The sequence below is a fragment of the Plectropomus leopardus genome, chromosome 1 (genome assembly GCF_008729295.1).
Source record: "Plectropomus leopardus isolate mb chromosome 1, YSFRI_Pleo_2.0, whole genome shotgun sequence".
NCBI classification, from domain to species: domain Eukaryota; kingdom Metazoa; phylum Chordata; class Actinopteri; order Perciformes; family Serranidae; genus Plectropomus; species Plectropomus leopardus.
In genome coordinates this window covers 39,829,339-39,849,479 of record NC_056463.1, presented here as the reverse complement: position 1 = coordinate 39,849,479, position 20,141 = coordinate 39,829,339, and the positions used below count along the sequence as shown (strand labels likewise).

Genomic DNA, 20,141 nt, shown 5'->3' with positions numbered 1-20,141 from the left:
CTTTGCAGGACCAGCCCAGTTCCTCCTACAGCTCCGGCCATTTGTCTGTAATTTCCTGTTTTCGAACAGTTTCCAAACACTCTTGTGTCGAGTGGCTGCTGCAATAAATATTATGTAATGTCAGGCCCTGATAATGTGTTACTGTAAGGAGAACAATGGCTCAAGAGTGATGTGTTCAGACCTCCTCAGACTGATCTCTCCTCAGTCGACTGATCCTCATCAACAGGGAAATCTGACTTATTGTTGGCATGAGATGAAACATCAGGGTATCATTGAAGAGCCATTGTGCCTGGAAGTGGAATAACTGTCTGGTTCACGTCCACACTAACAGTAAAAGTACTACAACTTTTTGTATGAATAATAAAAAAATAGTAAAAAAAAATACTTTTATATATATAGAACTTTTCAAGTTAAAGCATAAAATGTCTCCCAGATTAAAAGATTAACAGAATGAAAAGATTATATATCAGACACTCATGTAGCCCCTCCCCTGCCCCTCAAGGCATTTTCTTGTCACATTTTAATTTACAAAAATTTTTTTTTGTGTATTTGCAGGACTTTTCATACCAAGTTCCATGTTTTTTTTTTTTTTTTTTGTTTTGTTTTTTTTTTGAGGAAATACCATTTCAAGGTTTTAAATACTTGTAAAAGGTGTCTGAATGCCAAACTAGAAAACGAATGTCCATCCAGATTTTCAAGTGTTAAATCATTAGTTACGCACACTTTTAAGAAGGTTTAAGAAGATTTAAGAAGAAGTCTTGCATTACTATCATCTGCTTGTCCTCTATTCGGGCATTGCTGTGTCATGTGTGAAAAGGCACAAGATGGAAATGTTCCTGAATGTTGTGCATGTGTAATCAGTGAAAAGGTTATTCCAGTAATTTGTGTGAAAGAGGCTTTCGAGAAACTGATATCTTGTTGACTGCCTGTTTGAATCAACATGATGTTGAAATTGCATCTGAGTTCCGTGTCTACACTGCTGTAGGCTGTATATTTGGTTGCAGTGTAAATGTTACCTGCTGTGTAGGCCTCTCAGAGAACAGCCTGAGCTACACAGCCGGCACAATGTGGGAATCACAGAGAAAGAGAGAGGGATCGGCCATGCAGGAACAGTCCCGGTCCCGCCCCTCCTCCACAGCCTCTCACCTGGCCTTCTGTGAAACCTGAAACCACAACTTACTCTTCCGTTCTGGAAATCCGTCACAGCCCAGGAGCAATCTTTGAATCTGAAAGCTGTCAGCTGACAGAGCACTTTCAGCCCCCCTTCTCAGACCTGCTTCTATCCTTCCAGCGTTTCCTGTCAGAGCTCAGCTGGTATTTGCACTCAGATATCCTCAGCAGAGGATAGAGGGGCTCTAAAACTGAACCTCGTGGAAACTAGAGTGAGTTCAAATACCAAAATCTGATGTTTGATAGTTTTTGTGAATAATTAAAACATTCTTTCATAAATACTTTGTCAGCCATTAGTTAAATGTCACTTATGGGAAATGAATATCCCATATCTTTTTCATTTTTATATAAATGAGTGCTTGCCACTCTATAAATATGTAGATTCAATAACGTGGTTATATTTCAACTAATTAAACTTCTTGACAGTTTCTCCGATAATAGATGTAGTTTTCATTTTGGCATTTGATTTACTTATTTATGCACCATATTTACTGAAGCACTATATGAAGTAATTGCTTGTATATTCAAAAAGTCAGAGTTCATTTGTTAGAAAAATAAAGTTTCCCAGAGCCCAGGAGGTTTTTTGTTTTTTGTTTTTCTTTTTTTTGTTCTACCAACAGTCCATAATTTAGTACAAGATATTCAGTTTCAAGGTTTCAGTTATAAAATCAGCAGATCCCCAGATCTAAAGAACTAAAGATAATCAGCAGGTCCTGTGAAGGTCATTGGAATACAACAAAACTATAAGCACTTTACCTGATCAGTGCTATCAAGTCTGTCTTTACTGGCCTGTACTTGCCGTTCAGCATGTGCATGAGAGCATGGGAGCTCACTGGCCAATCATAATTAAGTAAGTTAAACTTGCATTTATCATCATAGGCTCCTCCTCAGCCCACGCCATGGCTTCTGTTGCAGCTGTAAATCAGTGAATAAGTTATTTTGAATGTAATAACCAGTGCAAAATGACTTGTTTTGTTATCAAGATTTTATCAATTCAGCCTGATAATTTCTGTAAATAATAGTAAATAATTTTATTCTCATTCAAGTTAGGATAGGGTTAAACCTGAAGAGGCCGGCTCATGCAACAGAATACTCATCATATTAAATACAACAAAAGCAAGTTTTACCATAAAACATGACACACGATGTGACAAATATTTGCATTTTTTGTGTAGGTTAACACCAGCTAACATCTGATTTTTAATCCAGAGTACGATTGGCATTCACTCAGTCTGTCGCTTATATTTAGCAGGTTTACCCATGTTTGAAAAACTCACATGCACGTGCTAATTTTGGTGGGAAAGGGGTATAAGATTTTAAGGTTCTTTTTTGGACCATGCTTTCTCGCCTCCCACATGCTCCAGGAAAGGTGGCCAGTAATCCTGCTGACAAACGAACAAACGAAACTGGAAAACTGAAAAGGTAGCCAGTGGTTCCAGCCTGTTTCATTGTCAGACAAGATTGAGTAATTCATGACAGAACAGACACAATAGAGGAAAGTTAATTTAATACATTTTGAATTATGTTTTTCTGTCCTCCAATCATCTCATCTCAAAGTTAATTTCTCATATCTCAAAGATAATTTTTTGCCTTTCGAAATTGTGCAAATATGGGTGCTTTGTTAGGAGTTTGGGAGTATGGGAGTTTTGTTTCCCAACTCGCAAATTGGCCGTTAACAGCTGTGCTAATGGTTGGGCTATCTGGTAAGGCAGCTAATGCTAACATCAGTGCTTACTTGGTTGGTTGTAAAGTACATTGATAACTGGAGTTGAGTGATGACACCACAGTGAACGCAGAGGCTCTGTGTTCTGAACCAATGTGACCCATAGACTGTAAATAAAGATGGACAACATGACAGCTCCACCAAAGTGAAGCTTTTCAGTTTGGATCGCCCCCTGGTGTCTGACTGCATTATAGGTCCTAAAGCCTGCCCTTCTATGTTAGTGAATGGACATAGGCCAAACTAAAAACTAAAATAAACACCAAAGAAATGTTTCCCAAAGATGGTTTCTGTCACTGAAGATAGTTCTCATCACTCTTGTGTTTGTTCAAGTGTTTGTTCTTATGAAACTTTGGTTTTAATGAGTTATTAAATTCTACAAAAAGGGGACTTTTCTGCCATGTTTGACAGCTGTGAGTCAATCCATGTGCTTGCATTCAATGGGGCTGCTCATGATTGGTCAGACTGGTGTTTTGGCAGGAACTCCCCCACCTCAGATATCGTTACTGCGCAGATTACGACTGCGAATGACATCACCAGCGCATAGATGGCAGTGTCTGTACCTGAGATATTTAGTCTCACTTAAGCATAGCGGGGGTAAGTGGGGATGCATTGTCCATGTTTATATACAGTCTGTGGTGTCACCCAAGACACATTGTCCATGACAGTGCATTACTGCTTTTCTCCTTTTGTTTTTGACCTTTCACAATAAAAGTCCAAGTTGAATTACTCAGAGCATTTTACTATGATGCAACTGAACAGGAGAATTCAAGCAATGAGTGGCTTTGGCATCATAGCATCATGCAATTTTTTATTTGCTCAAGCTGAAACATTTCAACTCAAGTAGATGTGTTGTCTGGCATTAGGTAATTGTTTCATCTCTAACTGACATTAATTCTTACTGTCTGTAGTCAAAAATTGTAGAATATCAAGTCAGTTTTGATTTGCAGATGGACTGTCAGAGGCTGTATGTGGCACAGACGTGTAGTTTTTCTCACAAGCTTTTACAAACACACATGCAAAGGTCAGTGTCACAGCCTGGAAAGTGTGTTAGAGTGTATACCTCAGGTTATGTTTTCTTGTTGAAAATAGAAACTAAGTTGATTATTTCCCCCACTTTAACTGAGGAAGTATGGATTTGTGTGTCAGGCCATCTGCTGTGGGCCTGTGTGAGAGCGGAGAGGACGAGGTCAGTTGGTGCATAGATTCCAGCGTTGCAGCAAAGCATGTAATGGACAACTTGGCTCTCACTTGTCTTCTTTTGTGCTCCCTCTGGTCAAGTTTCTCCTTATTTTCTTCCTCTGTGCTTTGTCCTCAAACGGCACAGCATTGACGACACACTGCTGCAGGCTGAGAATTATGAGACGCTCTTTAATTAGACTCCAGTTCATCATCATAGTAGCAGAGGTGGCTGGTTGGCAGGAAACAGAGAGAATATACAGCAAGGGTGTATTTGTGTGTGTGTGTGTGTTAATAGTATCATTACCTTGACATTGTGCTGCTGCCAGATAAGACTCAACACACATCATTTGCCTTTCCAGCTATTCTGCAAACATACAGTACTTCATGCTTTTTCTTTTCAGTCACAAATATATCTATAACACACAGGACAGTTTTTAGACGCTGTTGTATAAAAATAGTAAAACGCCTGTTTAATGTGTTTCTGCTCAGATGTGTGTTATAGAGAACATTTACATGTACACCAGGGGGGTTTCCTTGGTGTAACTGAAGGCTCCAGTGGAGGGTGGGCTTCATGTATTGGCTCAGCCTTGATTTCAAGTTGATGGTATGAAGCTCTTCACCTGCCAGGTCACCATGGAAAGCTCATCGCTAACAAAAAGGCAGTAAAATATATTCTATTGTGTATTATTATATATATTTTTAAAAGTCATTGAGGGCTGGCCCTCATTTACAGTGATGTCAAGTGTAAAGATAAAAAAACAGTCAAATACAGTTACACATAGACAAGATGCAAACAAGAATCAATTATTTAAACAAGTATATAAATAGAAATCAGGGGTGGGTGATATGGCTTTAAAATGACATCAGGATATTTTTAGGCTATATTGCGATACATAATATACATCGCAATATTTTGAAATCTTTTTAAAAATCAACCACAGTTACAAAAAAAGGAACTACTGCCATAAAATAAAGTTACAGAAACTACTGTTATAATCAAGTTTAATAAAATACTGTTATAATTTTAGACGACGTAAAGTAAATAAAGTACTGTTATAGTAAAGATAAATAAAGTATTGTTATAATTAAATGGATCAAAGCAGAACCCACGGTGCTCTTATTTTGAAGGACCCGGCTCACCTGTGTGGGAAGTGTTGATGTTTTTGCTGTGGACTTGAAGCTTCCGGTCAACAGTTGGATGTTAGCATTAGCAGACAGTTAAACTGTAATGGCGTTATGGCGTTAGGATTCAGCCACTGCGAGCTGGAGACAAACTACCAGCTCTCCAGTTCATAGCAAAGAATTCAAAGTCACACTGGTGCTCCGTGGTCCCACAATGTGACTGAAGAGTAGCGATCAGAGCTCTGCAACGCCCCACCTGCTCTTACTATTGCCACTAGTTAGGCTGTTACTGCAGTGCTGTTAAACTTGATGATTGATTGTTTTTAAGCTTGAAACAAACTATAAGCTTTACAGTTCATATATGTAATATATGTTATACTACATAGTATAGAATATATTATACAGAGAGCAGTAGCAGAGAGAGGGAAAAACAAAACGCAGAAGCAAATCTCATGCTGGTGGCAAAAAAAAAAACAACCCAAAAACGAGACAACTTATACTCAGTGTTCTTTATATAGTCATTTTATACATATCACATGGAACAAGCCGTGATACATCAAGTATATTCGATTTATTGCCCACCCCTAATAAAAATTATAATAATAAAATAAACAAGATGCAAATAATTCAAGGAAACCAACTAAAGCAAGTACAATATTTATGTATCAGTAATAAAAACAATTACAACAGGTGCAAACAGAAGTGTAATGGTCAGAGATCATAGATTCAAATTAACCAAGGGTTACCAAGTTATTAATTTTTAGTGTGCTCTGCAAGGAGGTCCAGGCAGTCGGAGTGTAAAAACAGAAGGAAGATCTTCCAAGGTTGGTACAAACTCTAGGAACTTGCAGTAAAAGCCGGTCATTAGATATAGTATTATGTGGACCAAGAGACCACTGTAACATAGATATGATATAAGACGGCTGCTTCCCAATAAGTGCATACATATGTTTATCAAATCTATCAGACAGAGAGGATCACCCAAACTTTTCGTACAGGATACAGTGATGAGTGCTACAGACATGCATATGAATTATGTCACCATAATCCAGCAGTCCTTTTCCTAGCAAACATAGTGAAGTTAGTTCTATTTTTCCACAACAAACCAAGGTTTTGCCAAAGATTGATGACAAGATTGTCTATATGAAACTTGTGTGAAACTGTCATCTATCCAAATACCAAGGTATTTATATTATTTTTTAACTTATACCTCTAGAAAACAACAAATTAATTTTATGTGCATTCAGCACAAGTTTAGCAGCTGCAAGTGCATTTTGAGGAATGTCAAAGTAATGTTGCAGGTTCTCTACATCTAATTGAGCAGAGTCTACGGTACAGTGTGGTGTTGTGTCATCTGAGTATAAATGTGAATGACAGTTAGCGAAAAAATACCATTTATATAAATTGTAAGAAGGACCGGGCCAAGGACGGAACCTTGTGGAATGCCCTTATTTATTGCTCAAAATTTCTCCCAGGTTCATTGACCGCTGTTGATCAGATAGGTAATTCTGGATCCAAGTGTAAGCACCTAAACTACAACCAAATATACAAAAAAAAATGATAAAAGGGAGGAATGATCAACAGTGTTAAATGTCTTGGAGAGATCCATAAAGATAGCAGCACATTGCTTTTTCTCATCCAAGACTATGACTAAGTCATTTGAAACCAAATTGACAGCTGACACAGTGCTATGCAGATGAGACCAACAGCTATCTTTTTTAGAAAACTGAATTAAAAAGGCTGACATTGAGAATTTTTTTCTTTAACAATTAATAATAATAATGTAACACAGATTGAGCAAGTTTTCTCCCTTAAATATCCGGGCATCTGTGTGGACACTGCTTTATCCTGGAGTGCACATGTAGATTATATTTGTTGGAAGGTAACACAATGTATTTCCTTTCCTCATGAGTCTGAGGTGATTTGGAGCAAGAAAACAGATCCTGTTGTTGTTTTTCCAATCTATACAGCAGAATGTTATACAGGATGACATGAGTGCATGGTACAGTCTCTGTTCAGTTCAAGCCAGACTGGCTAGACTCCTGCGTATCTGTTTAAAGATTTCGGGTCAAACACTTGACTCAAGTTTCCAAACTGGGTACACTAAAAGAATGTTGTCTCTGGCTGTTAAAGTCCAAGTAACTCACATTTATATGAAGAATTTCAGTTTTTGCCATCACACAATAAATTTAGAGTCCCACAGGCTCGACTGAACAGGCTGGGAAACCTTTTTATTGTTCCTCAGTCTGCCAGTTTATTAAATCAGAGCTTCTAAGTAGCCTCAGTGTACCTGAGTCAAACACTGAATGTAAAAGGGAATGATTAATATGTTGCGCTGCATATACTTTGCCTAATGTCTGATTTGATATGAAGTATTTCTAGTGTGGTTTTGTTGTTTGGCTAAATATTGTTTTTGTTTTTTTTAACATTTATGTGAAACAGTGTACATCCTGGTAGAAGTGGAAATCTCCAGGCACCAGATTCAATTTATTTAAGATTCAGCAAACAACAATTCTATTATAACACAATTATCAAAGCATCTGGATGCATCAACATTGTTTATTTCTGTACATGATTTATTTTTGTCACTGTGTGACTGTATGATACTTTTAAAACATAATGAACTGTTTTTCCAGTGTTCCATAATGAAATTGACGGATACATTAATTTTTAATTGTATGACTCTTGTTCAGGTCCCTTTTCCGTTCAACTTCTCAGAAATGTTTCCAGCTCAAACCAGAAGGTGGCAGTCCGATTGTATCTGCAGTTTTTCACACTGTGGAGTAATTTATTATATATAATTTTTTTCCCATTAATATTTTATTGAACTTTTTTACACTTTAACAATGTCATCTATGGTCATTAAATGAAATGTTTGTCTGTCTGTCTATCTATCTATCTATCTATCCATCTATCCATCTACAGAGAGAGAGATAAAATAATGATAATAATAGTAATTCTTAAGTAATTGTAAGACAAAAAACACAAGACCAAAAAACACAAAAACAAAGAAACAAAAGACATACAAAACAAATCCATTTTCCTACGTGAATATGCACCACAATCTACTCTGATCTACAAGCAGCTGATGAGCTCTCAGACACCAATAAAGTGTGTAAGTGAGTCTAATGCACATGGATTGCAATTTACCTTATGATCTGTCCATGTCAGCAATGTAATCTAGTCTCTCCACTTGGCCCCACATTTCTCAGTCCTGTTCATCCAGCTGATGGTGATTTGTTCATATGATGCAACTTTTGCCAACTCTGCGAACCACTCCTTCAAAGATGGCCCACCTGGTGTCCACCAGTTTCTCATTATCCTTTGCTTTCCCACCATTATACTGGTCTGAATGAAATCCTTGGCTCCACAGTGAGATATCATCTTTGGATCACTGAGAACATATAGCCTCGGGCAAAACTCAAAGTTAGTCCAGGTCATGTTTTTAATGCGTTTATTGAGCCTTTCTCCCATAGTTCAGGATCATGGGACATTCTCACAGTAGGTAGAGAAGAGTTCTTTCAGAGCTGCAGCATTTTCAGCAGTCCCACCGTGGGATTTATGCCTGTGTTGTGTGTCCAGTATTTGCATACTGTAATATTTCACTGAAAATGGTTGCAATTTACATACTGTTGAATAATAAATGGTCCATTATTTTTAATGGAGGTTTTTTTACTGTGAAACTAAACAGGAAGCCTATGTTCGAAACGGTATACTGCATACTACAGTTGCAATCAGCATGCAGTATGCTCTACATACTACATACTGCGTTCCAAAGTAGTATACAGTATGGCTGTTTTGGTCGATACATTTTGCGGTATGCTGAGCCAGGCATGGCTGGTTTTTGGTTTTTGAAAGTGGAAACAGACAATAGCAAAACCGCTATCGCGTAACATCCATTTACGGTTTGAAATAAAAGTAAACAAATGATATATATGGACGATAGTGATGAAGGCTTACCTGTGAGATGAATAGCGCCTTTGTAACGACTGGAAGTGACCAGATGTACCGCCATTATGATCGCATTACTGCCGAGTTCCCCCAGTATTAATTAAGCTTTGTTTGGGACATGCACTATTATCCTCTATATTCTGGATCAATCATACGGGCTGCCCCTTTAAACTTTCTGATTGTATCTTGTTCATGTGAAAGCCGGAGCTGCTTTGTTGGTTAAAATTCGCTCATGTCGGGGTGGCCTCTAGCTCTGAGTCGAGCGTGTGCCCCACACAGGTTGAGTTTTTAGCAGCGGCCCGGGTTCAATTCCGGCTTGTGGTCCTGTGTGTCATCCCCATTGTCTCTCCCCCTTTACTGTCATTCTCTAACTGCACTATAATAAAGGCATGAAAAGCCAAAAAAATCATCTTTAAAAATAAATTAAAATAAAATAAATTCGTCATGTCTCCTGTATAATTGTACTCACTTATTAGCATACATTGGTATGTGATTTACCTGATAAAAGTAATGTAAAGGACCTTAAAAGATAGAAATACGATTTTAGCAAGGCCTAATTAATAAACTGTAACTCTAGGGCAAGCTAAGGACCCCATCTGGTGGCTTAGGTCTGCCCAGCTGTGTGATGGCCAGGCTCGAGCCACTGTTGGCACGACAACAACCGTTGCACTCTCCACGCAATGCATTGTAGGAAACAGCAGGCGAGGCAGACTGGTCGGATGCATACTGAGGATTTTTTCTGAATTAGTATGACATCCGGGTATATCTGGCATACTGTGGATTTCACTTTTGTTCGCATACTGCATACTACGTTTTGACCAAATCAGTATGTACTGCTAGTGTAAGAGGTGGTTTCGAACACAGCTGAAGTTTTGAGTTTGCATCAATAACACACAAAAAGATAACATTTGGTCTTTTACAGCTGCACATTGTGTCTGTCATTTGTTGTTTTAAGGTTCTTTTTCCCTTAATCTTGATAGGAAAAAACTCTTTGTTGGTAATGGGTTTATATGTTTCTCTGTAACCTAATTTTCCCAGTAAGTAAAATGTCTTTTTCCTTCTTGTAACATTCCACCAGGATGTGTGATATCCTGCAACGTTCTTGTTTTTACTGCCACAAAATCATAACTGACAAATGGGAGCAGTGTGTGGATTTTCACGCGAGGAGCTTAGTTTCAGTTATGTTAAAGATAAACATGCTGACTCGACAATTTCTCAGCAAGCTTGGTTTTCATTTTTTTGGACATCTACAGTAGCTTACACATAATAGCGTTTCCTTGACTAGATTATACTGGTATGTTTGTAGGACTTGCAGTATACTGACATGAAGTAATTTAGATGCTGTTGAAACGATGTCATCTCAGGCAAATTTAGCCAGTTTTAGATGCCTCAACATAGTTTGACCTCCAAATCACTAAATTAGTTCTCAACTCACTCTGATTACATTTAAATTAATTTATCTATCCCTGAAAGATGCTGGGTGGTGTTATGGAAGAGCCATCAGCTAGTGGCATGTCATTGTTTCTTGATTGTCCTGATCCAGTGTGGCAGTGAGAACGGCTCCCTGAGAGGGACGACAGAACGATCGGTCATATTATTACAATAACAGAGCTAGTGTTGTATTAGTGTAAGCTTAGCTGGTATTAGATATTACTTGGCAATGAGCAACTTGGTAAGAAATTATCCACAAATTGCCAAAAATTAGACCTAACCTGGAAAAAAAGCTTGGGAAAATCACTTTTTCCAGGTCTTCTCTTTTTTTTATTTATTTATTTTTAATAACTTAATTGTTTTTTAAAAAAAACTTATTTGCTTGGTCATTTCTTCTTTTCTTGCTTTTTACCTTCTTCTCATGTTTATCTGTCTATCTGTCTAAAATTATTATTAAAAAAAATACTTTTTAAGTCATTCTCCAGGTCAATTTCTCTTTTTTTTTTGAATATGTTTTTTTGTAATTGTGGGTCATTTCCTCTTTCATTGCTCTCTGCCTTCTTCTCATGTTTTTGGAAGAAATTAAGTAAATTTGCCAAAGTTTCAAGGGGTTAATGGATCCCTCGCAACCAAACAAAATCCTTAAACCCAGTGAATCCAGAGGATGCACCTCGACAGCAGCTTGAGACGCACTGCTGGCGAGGTGTCTGTGTGTCTTCCTGGAGAGACAGAGGTCAGTAGCAGAGCTCTTCCTATGAGACTGACCCCTGAACTCAGCTCTGACTGTAGCTTCCTGCCAGCACACAGGAGGGAGGAGATGATGGTCAGTGGTGTTTTCATGTTTTCCTGTACTGTAGTTTGTTTAATTTCCGTCATTAAAAAGATTATTGTTATTGATCCAGAGATGGGAGGTAAAAGAAATCTCCAGCTAGAATCGAAATATGCGGCCTGTTAGTTAAGTCAGCTCAGTCCCCATCTCTGTTAACAGATATCTGCATAGAAATGCAGAATTTGCAGCAGGACAAGATTTTGGTGTCAGAGGTGTTCTGGTTTCTGTTTGAGTAGTGTTGACCAATTATGTTGCAGTCTGGAGGTCAAAAGAGGTGGAACTTGGTGAAAAAAGGCTGATATGCAATCCTGGAACCCATCCAACTATTGACTGGAAGCCTCAGGTCCACAGCAAAAACATCGGCACTTCCTGCCTGAAAGGGCAATAAATAAAAGCAATAATAAAAGCATTTCATTATAAGAGTTCTTTAATTTACTTCCTAATAACTGTATTTTATTAAGTGTAACAGTAGTGAATTCAACTTTATTATATGACGGTAGCTACTGTACTTTATCTAGCTTTATTGTAATTGCAGTTCATTCTGTAATTTTGTATTTTTGTAGTTTACAGTAGTTTAAAGGACGTTTTAAAATGTCTCTCTACTCTGGGGCTGAGGTTACCGAGGTGGTCAAAAAGCTCCTCGGTGGCAGGGCCCCGGGGGTGGACGAGGTCCGCCCAGAGTTCCTCAAGGCCCTGGATGTTGTGGGGCTGTCGTGACTGACGCGACTCTGCAAAATTGCGTGGACATCGGGGGCAGTGCCCTTGGACTGGCAGACTGGGGTGGTGGTCCCTCTTTTTAAGAAGGGGGACCGGAGGGTGTGTTCCAACTACAGGGGGATCACACTCCTCAGCCTCCCTGGTAAGGTCTATTCGGGGGTACTAGAGAGGAGGGTCCGCCGGATAGTCGAACCCCAGATTCAGGAGGAGCAATGCGGTTTTCGCCCCGGTCGTGGAACTGTGGACCAGCTCTGGACCCTTGGCAGGATCCTTGAGGGTGCGTGGGAGTTTGCCCAACCAGTCCACATGTGCTTTGTGGACTTGGAGAAGGCATTCGACTGTGTCCCTCGGGGAGTCCTGTGGGGGGATCTCCGGGAATATGGGGTTTCAGGCTCCCTGATACGGGCTGTCCGTTCCCTGTATGACCGGTGCCAGAGCTTGGTCCGCATTGCCGGCAGTAAGTCGAACTTGTTTCCGGTGAGGGTTGGACTCCGCCAGGGCTGCCCTTTGTCACCGATTCTGTTCATAACTTTTATGGACAGAATTTCTAGGTGCAGCCAGGGTGTTGAGGGGGTCCAGTTTGGTGACCTCAGGATTGGGTCTCTGCTCTTTGCAGATGATGTGGTCCTGTTGACTTCATCGGGCCGCGACCTTCAGCTCTCACTGGATCGGTTCGCAGCCGAGTGTGAAGCGGCTGGTATGAGAATCAGCACCTCCAAATCCGAGACCATGGCCGGAAAAGGGTGGCGTGCCCCCTCCGGATCGGGGACGAAGTCCTGCCCCAAGTGGAGGAGTTTAAGTACCTCTGTGTCTTGTTCACGAGTGAGGGAAGGATGGAGCGGGAGATCGACAGGCGGATCGGTGCAGCGTCTGCAGTAATGCAGACGCTGCACCGATCTGTCGTGGTGAAGAGGGAGCTGAGCCGAAAGGCAAAGCTCTCGATTTACCGGTCGATCTTCGTTCCTACCCTCACCTATGGTCACGAGCTTTGGGTAGTGACCGAAAGAACAAGATCGCGGCCGAAATGAGCTTCCTCCGTAGGGTGGCTGGGCTCTCCCTTAGAGATAGGGTGAGAAGCTCGGTCATCCGGGAGGAGCTCGGAGTAGAGCTGCTGCTCCTCCGCGTTGAGAAGAGCCAGATGAGGTGGCTCGGGCATCTAATTAGGATGCCTCCAGGACGCCTCCCTGGTGAGGTGTTCAGGGCACGTCCCACCGGTAGGAGGCCCCGGGGAAGACCCAGGACATGCTGGAGAGACTACGTCTCACAGCTGGCCTGGGAACGTCTCGGGGTCCCCCGGGAAGAGCTGGACGAAGTGGCCGGGGAGAGGGAAGTCTGGGTTTCCCTGCTTAGGCTGCTGCCCCCGCGACCCGACCCTGGATAAGCGGAAGAAAATGGATGGATGGATGATAGCCTTTAAATAACGTAATATCATAGTTATATTGCAGAGCCCTAGGTGGGAGATGGGTAGGAGGGATAGAAGGTGCCATTGGGCCTCCAATTTTAAGCCCCTGAGCCACATTTGTTTTAAGTCACGGATTGCCTTATCCCAGCTGGAGTGATCCCATTGTGAAATGGTCTCTGGTGTATCCTGTGTACCCATGTAGTCCCCCAGATCAATGGAAATTAAACTATATCTTTTAAGATATTTGAAGTGTGTTCACAAATCAAACCAAATACAGTGGATAACTTTTACTGGCTAGTTTGATCCTGTTTATGTTAATATCAGATTTTATTTCAATTCAATTAAATTCAATTCAATTCAATTTTATTTGTTACAGGGGGCAGTTGGTGTTGTAACAAGTGTAAAAACCTAGTAAAAACACATAAAGCACAAACAATATGACACATAAACATACAACAGTGGACATTAATCTGTACACAGGGTGACTTGCACCTGTGCACATTCAAGCTCCACGGAAGCAGATTAATAAGTGTCCACCATAACTCCATACGGGCAATGCATGAGGCAGTTGCTGGAGGACACTTATTGATAAATATTAGAAAACTCTGATAAAAACAATAAAGCATTAATAACACATCAATAAAATCTTCTGAAATACACGGAGCCCACACCTGTTGCTGGAGGCTGCATGAGCATGCATCCGAGTGTGTTGGCAGTGATTCTGGGTTGCATTTCGTTCTTTTGACAAGTTGGATCTATTGCAGTTTCTCATATGTGAGGCTGTTGAGAATTTTTCCCGCTTGGCTGCTTGTTATTCTGATCGATCTGGAATGACATGAACGTAGCATTAGCCTTCACTCAGCCCGTCCCAGAGGATGCTCTTGCACCTTTCTATCTCCTCATCTGCTTTTTGTTTAGAGTAATTCCAGACGATGCTTTCATAGTTGTGGCTGTTCTTTGATTGTAGACATGCCTGTTAGTGTCATAATCACAACACCACATATCTCTCTGCTGTTGTTGGATTCCAGTTGGCGACATTCAAAAATCCCAGCTGCTGATGTGGCTAGTGAAGTGGAGGGTGTGTCTGTGTTTGTGCTGGCCTGGGAAGGGTGTGTAGGCCTGATAGAAGAGCCATTAGTTAGCAGTCTTTATGGAGCCTTTCACTGCTCCAGTGTGGAGTGAAAGGAGGGGGTTGTTCCCGTTTGGCAGGCTCGGGCCTCGTGGTCTCAATAGAGGGCCTGTCTGGAGACCCCATGTCACGACTTCCTGGGAGGGAAGTTGTTTCAGCTGGGGGTGAGCTGGCCTGTGCACTGCAAAGAGTGGCTGTGATGTGTGTACATGTATTTGTATGAGGAGCAAATGTCTGGATGAGAATTGAGGTTTGAAAGCTCTGGTAATATAAGTGCGTGTGTGTGTGTGTCTCTCTATAGGAGGAAGGGAATGTTTGAATGTTAGTCAGGATGTAGTTTACCTTGTTGTTGCTCAACACAGACCTCAGTTACAGAGGAGTGGAAGCGTTTTCTTTGCAGATGAAAGGAGAGACTGTTTGCCTTTTGCAAAGGGCCATGTTTGACCTCACTTTGTGAAATTCCTTACAGTCAATAATGACAAACTCAGGGTTTTCATAATCAGCGCTATTATTTGGAGGCCTTAATTCAGCAAGGCAGACATCACTGTTCATTACTGGAAACTCTGTACCTCATAATGTGTAGCATCAACCCTTTTGAAAACATGGGATGAAGGCAATGAGCGACTTAAAGAGAACTGACTCAGAACTGACTGGCACTTGCTTGATTTCTGCTCAGTGTGAGAGTCTTGCATTTTACCTTCAACTACAGCACATGGTGTTTCTCCATCCTGCCTGAGGATAGAGGAGGAGAGGAGAGCAGTGCAAAACCTATGACAAACATAATCCACTGCAAGTACAATTAAAGCCGCACAAGCAAAAAGCCATCATGGCAAATTTGTTAATGAAGTGTATTCAAAAAACAAACACTCAGATGAGCACAGTTCATTCAGGTAACTGAGACATAGGCTGCACTGAAGCCACAAACACTGGAGAATACTATCAAAAACCACCTGCAGTAAGTTTGTGCCCCCTTATCTGATAAAATATTTTTCTCAGTGACTGAGAGAAAACAGATTCTTCTCCTCTTAAATGAAACATATCTGACAGAGCAAAATACCAGTTTAATTTTCAGGGACAAACATGGACTGGCTTTATCTGTGGTAACTGGGCGGTGATGACATGAGATGGTGGAATCCAGTCCACCAGGCCCGTCCCAGTGTGGGAGCTCAGCGTGTCTCCTCTTTGGCCCAGAGCTGACACGGGCACACAGCAGGAATGTGACTCCACAATATGACCTAAAAGAAATGAAATGTCACGCATGAGGAATGCTGGGAACTCAGCGTGCAGGAGGAGGAAAGGTTACCACAGGCCATGTTAGGTGTGTGTTGTGTTGGAGATTTTATTGCTGCAAAATCATTCAGGGCGGATTGTGCAGGAGCTGTAATATTTGTATGCAGTCCAGACCTGTGGGGTCTAGTTTTGCGTCACATATTGTAGTTCACCAGCCGAGCACTTTTTAATGTGAGCTTGAACCCAGTGAAACCATTTCTATTTTAAACACATTAAGGACCAATTCTCCCTTAGAGTTCTTTGTTTACTATCATTGCAGATCAATCAGTCAGCTGATCAACAGCAGGAGGAGCTCTTCTAACTATAATTAATGATCTCTACTACTGACACCTTCATAAAAATGAAGCTGCACTTGTTTGCCCCCATTCAACATCAATTTCAAATTCTTTCAATTTCAACTGCCACTGTTAAAGTCCACATGTCTCAGGTACTTTGGTATGGCTATTATGTATACCTTAATAATACGAGTTATTACTTATCTTATCGTAATTATTTATAGGCTGGGGCAGTATGTAATATTTTATATCTTCATATACTAACAAATTGCTGTAAAAATACAGTAAAATTCTCACATTAAGTAAGTTAGTTTTTTGAAAAGTACAGTAAAACACTGTAAATCTTGATACTTTTTGGAACGCATACACTGTAACCCTCACATTGTACAATAGAATACTGTAACAAATTTAATGCTAAATACTTTTGAAGTAATTTACAGTAATGACACTTCGAAATTACTACTTCTACTGCTACTGCTACTACTGCTGCCAGTAGTTTACTGTAATTTGACAGAAAAATTTGTTGCAGTGAAAATTGCTGTAAAAATATATCCAAATTCTACCAGTAATGTGCAGTTTCCCAAAATACAATAAAATACCATAAATCTTTGTTTTTTTTAGCCAATATTTTACTGTAAACCCCAAATTCTATTGTGGAATATTGTAATAAATCTAACACTAATACACTGTTGAAGTACTTTATGCTAGTGACACTGTAAAATTAATTAATTTCCCAGCCTCAGCTTGACCTGCTAACACTAGCATATGTAGCATGTTTGGCATGCTAACATTCATGTCAAACTATCGCTGAGGCTTTATTGGAATTTGGGCATTGGCTTCAGAGGTATTCCATCATGAAGTGGACATTTTGACCTTTTGATGAAGCTAGGTGAAAAGCAGAGTATTACCAAAGCAAACAGGATTCAAGTGAACATAACATTTGCTTGAGGGGAAACTTCAGTTTACTTTATTTCTATTTTCTTTCTGTTAAATGTGGAATCGCAGACACCACTGGTCTGATGCAGTCAGTGAGATAAAGCATCTTGTTGCCATTTGACTAACAGCATCAATTAACAGGCAATCAGTTGATTCGATGAAGTGTCTCTTAACTTCTTTAAACAAATGCAAAGCATCATTTATGTGTAAGCTGAGCTCATCTCAGCAGCCTCACTCTGTGCGGGGGAAGATTCTCAGTCATCCAGGTCATGGTGACTCAGGTGCATGAAGATGTTTCACCTCTCATCCAAGAGGCGTCTTCACTTCTGAACTTTTGGAGCTCTTTTTGCATCTTTAATGTGAGGTCACACTCAAGCCAGTCCAGTTGCCTACCATTAGCTCCTCTGTACTCCTCATGGAATTGGTATTATAATGCAATCAAAACCATCTTTACAGTCTCATACACTGTTTTAACATTCCTACAGCTTATAAGACTGCATGCTACACTTATGTGAGTCTCTGCAGTGTCTTTCAGCAGATACTATCAAATATATATAGTAGGGCTGGACCCAAATATCTGGATATATGGGTATTTGTTAATTGGGTGGGTATTCATTTTTAATTGAAAATTGTTTTCTATTTCAGAGTGCCAGGACAGCCTTAATTAAACCCCTTTGAAGTGCTGTCTTTATTGTCTCGTGTCTTTGCGGAGAAGGAAATAGTAGAAGTTCTTAAAAACAGCCCAGGCTGTATATTAAAGTCTGAATGTACATTTCCTCTTTGTGTTTCCTGCCATGTGTGATGTGTGTGATGCATTTCTCTCATTGCAGGTGGATGGAGGCCTGTCTGGATGAGGAGTTGCCTCCCACCACAGAGCTAGAGGAAGGGCTGAGGAACGGCGTCTATCTGGCCAAACTGGGCAACTTCTTTGCCCCGAAAACCGTCTCCCTCAAGAAGATCTACGACCGCGAGCAGACGCGTTACAAGGTGACGGTTTAATGAAAGCTGTTGTCTTGTTTCTCTTTGTTAATAAGACTGATGTTTGCAATGTGTATGTGTAGTTTGAGGGAAAGGTCTGCTCTGCAGCAGCAAATTGATAGCAATAATTTGTTATTATTATTATTATTGTTATTATTATTATTATATTATTATATTATATTATCAATAATAGTAGGCTAATGCATTGCAGAGCTATTTATGTATTCATTTTATCAAACAGAGGCTGTACATTGGATTGATTTTAATAACTTTAAAACAGCCTACTTAAAGTGTGTAGTGTGCAGCTGTTATATCTTGTAAAATGGAAGTGTCAGATCAGGACTGGGTACCGGCAGACTCCATATTTAGTCACTTGGATCAGGGTCATGGGCCAAAAAACAGGATCAGGACATTCCCAATGAGCTGTGCTCATTTATGCGTTTCTGTGTCCAAGTGATGTATGTTTTAAAACCTGCAGTCCTGTTGATTCTTCCATTAGCAGGCCAAAACTGTTACTGCAAAACAATAAAGATCAAATCACAATAATTCCAACAAGAATAAATAATATTAAAAAGACATGATGTAACAAAATGCAACATTGGAGGAAAATGTCCATAAAACTAGAGTTCTGATTACTATATATTTTTATATATATTTGAAGTTACAGAGAGAATATTAATTTTATTTTGCACTTTTTTTCCAGGTTATTTTCTAACATTGTACATATTTCTTGCTAAATTTCGAGTAATTTCTTATGAAGTTGCTCATTACCTTTGTTCATGTTTTTGAATGAAATCAAGCTAATTTGCTCAGGTTGCAAAGGGTTAAAGTGATAGCTCACCCTATCAAACAGAGTGCTCCTCTGCAGCTCTACTTCAATCAACTCATGTCTGGGAATGTTCATGATGCTGTCATTTTTTATAGCTTCGTAAAAGCAGGAAATATCGATCAACTGCTCCGAAGAGTTTAAACATTATAAAAAAAGTGTTTTGAAGCCAAAAGGCAACTTAGCTTTGGAAGCTGTGTGTTGTTGTTAGTCCACTACTCAATCTTCTATCCTGAGATATTTGTAGCTCTACAAATCCCACTGGAGTCTTCCCTGACGAGGTAAGGTGTTGAGTCCAGTGTGACAATGTGTGTTCCCCTGCTTTGTGCTGGGACCTGACTGGAGCAGGAGACAAATGGGGCCTCAGTTTACAGCTCCTGTTGTCAGTGTGAGTGAGGCTGGAGTCTTTGTGGCTGAACAACATGTTTGTTGTGTCCTGATGTTTGCTTTCTCTTTTACAGGCGACCGGTCTCCATTTCAGACACACAGACAATGTCATCCAGTGGCTCAACGCCATGGCAGAGAAGGGGCTGCCAAAGGTGAGCATGACTCAGACTTTATTCTGATCAACACTAAGCCTCAGCCAGGACCTCCTCCTACACCCTGTAGTAAAACCTCCAATGAAAATTCTCTTTCCTCTTTAGAAATATTTTCCTCTAAAGTTCTTGTGTTTATTGGTTTGTTCAGTATTTTGTTTTCTGTTCTCCTGGCGTCTAAATCTGTGTGATACAGATTTGGGTAATTTAGGTCACTAATTGCAAATACAAAGTTTATGTAGCATTAGGTCTCCGGCAAGAAGCAATATAAGAAACAATGTTTCTCTGATGTTTGTTCGAATCCACAATTTGTTCTTGTTTTGTTGTCTCCTGGGATTCACAAATGTTTTCTTAGTTTTGCTCCTCTCTTAAGAGAAAATTTTGTAAACGGTCCAGAGCACTCTTACCGAGAGAAGAGAAAACCATCTCGTTTTTACAGGCCACAAACTGTTTGTCCAACATGGGGTAATATAAGTTTAAATCTGAGGACCATAAAAAATGCATGAATTTTATTTTTTTATCATTATAATGGTTGGATTATTAAATTTGTGGGCTAAAGAAATATGTTGTCCATTGATCCCAATTACATTTCAGTTATTATGTGTGTGGACTGGATGTCTGCAGTGGAGAATGTAATTAAGTCATTT

General features: G+C 40.0%; 1 protein-coding gene across 1 annotated transcript in view; it reads left to right on the top strand.

Moving 5' to 3' along the window:
* iqgap1 (IQ motif containing GTPase activating protein 1) overlaps positions 1-20,141 on the top strand; it is an 84,458-nt gene that overhangs the window by 19,691 nt on the left and 44,626 nt on the right. Inside the window, exons 3-4 of the mRNA XM_042485164.1 lie at positions 17,985-18,141; positions 19,420-19,497. Coding sequence (XP_042341098.1) covers positions 17,985-18,141; positions 19,420-19,497 — 235 coding nt within the window. The remainder of the gene's footprint in view (positions 1-17,984; positions 18,142-19,419; positions 19,498-20,141) is intronic.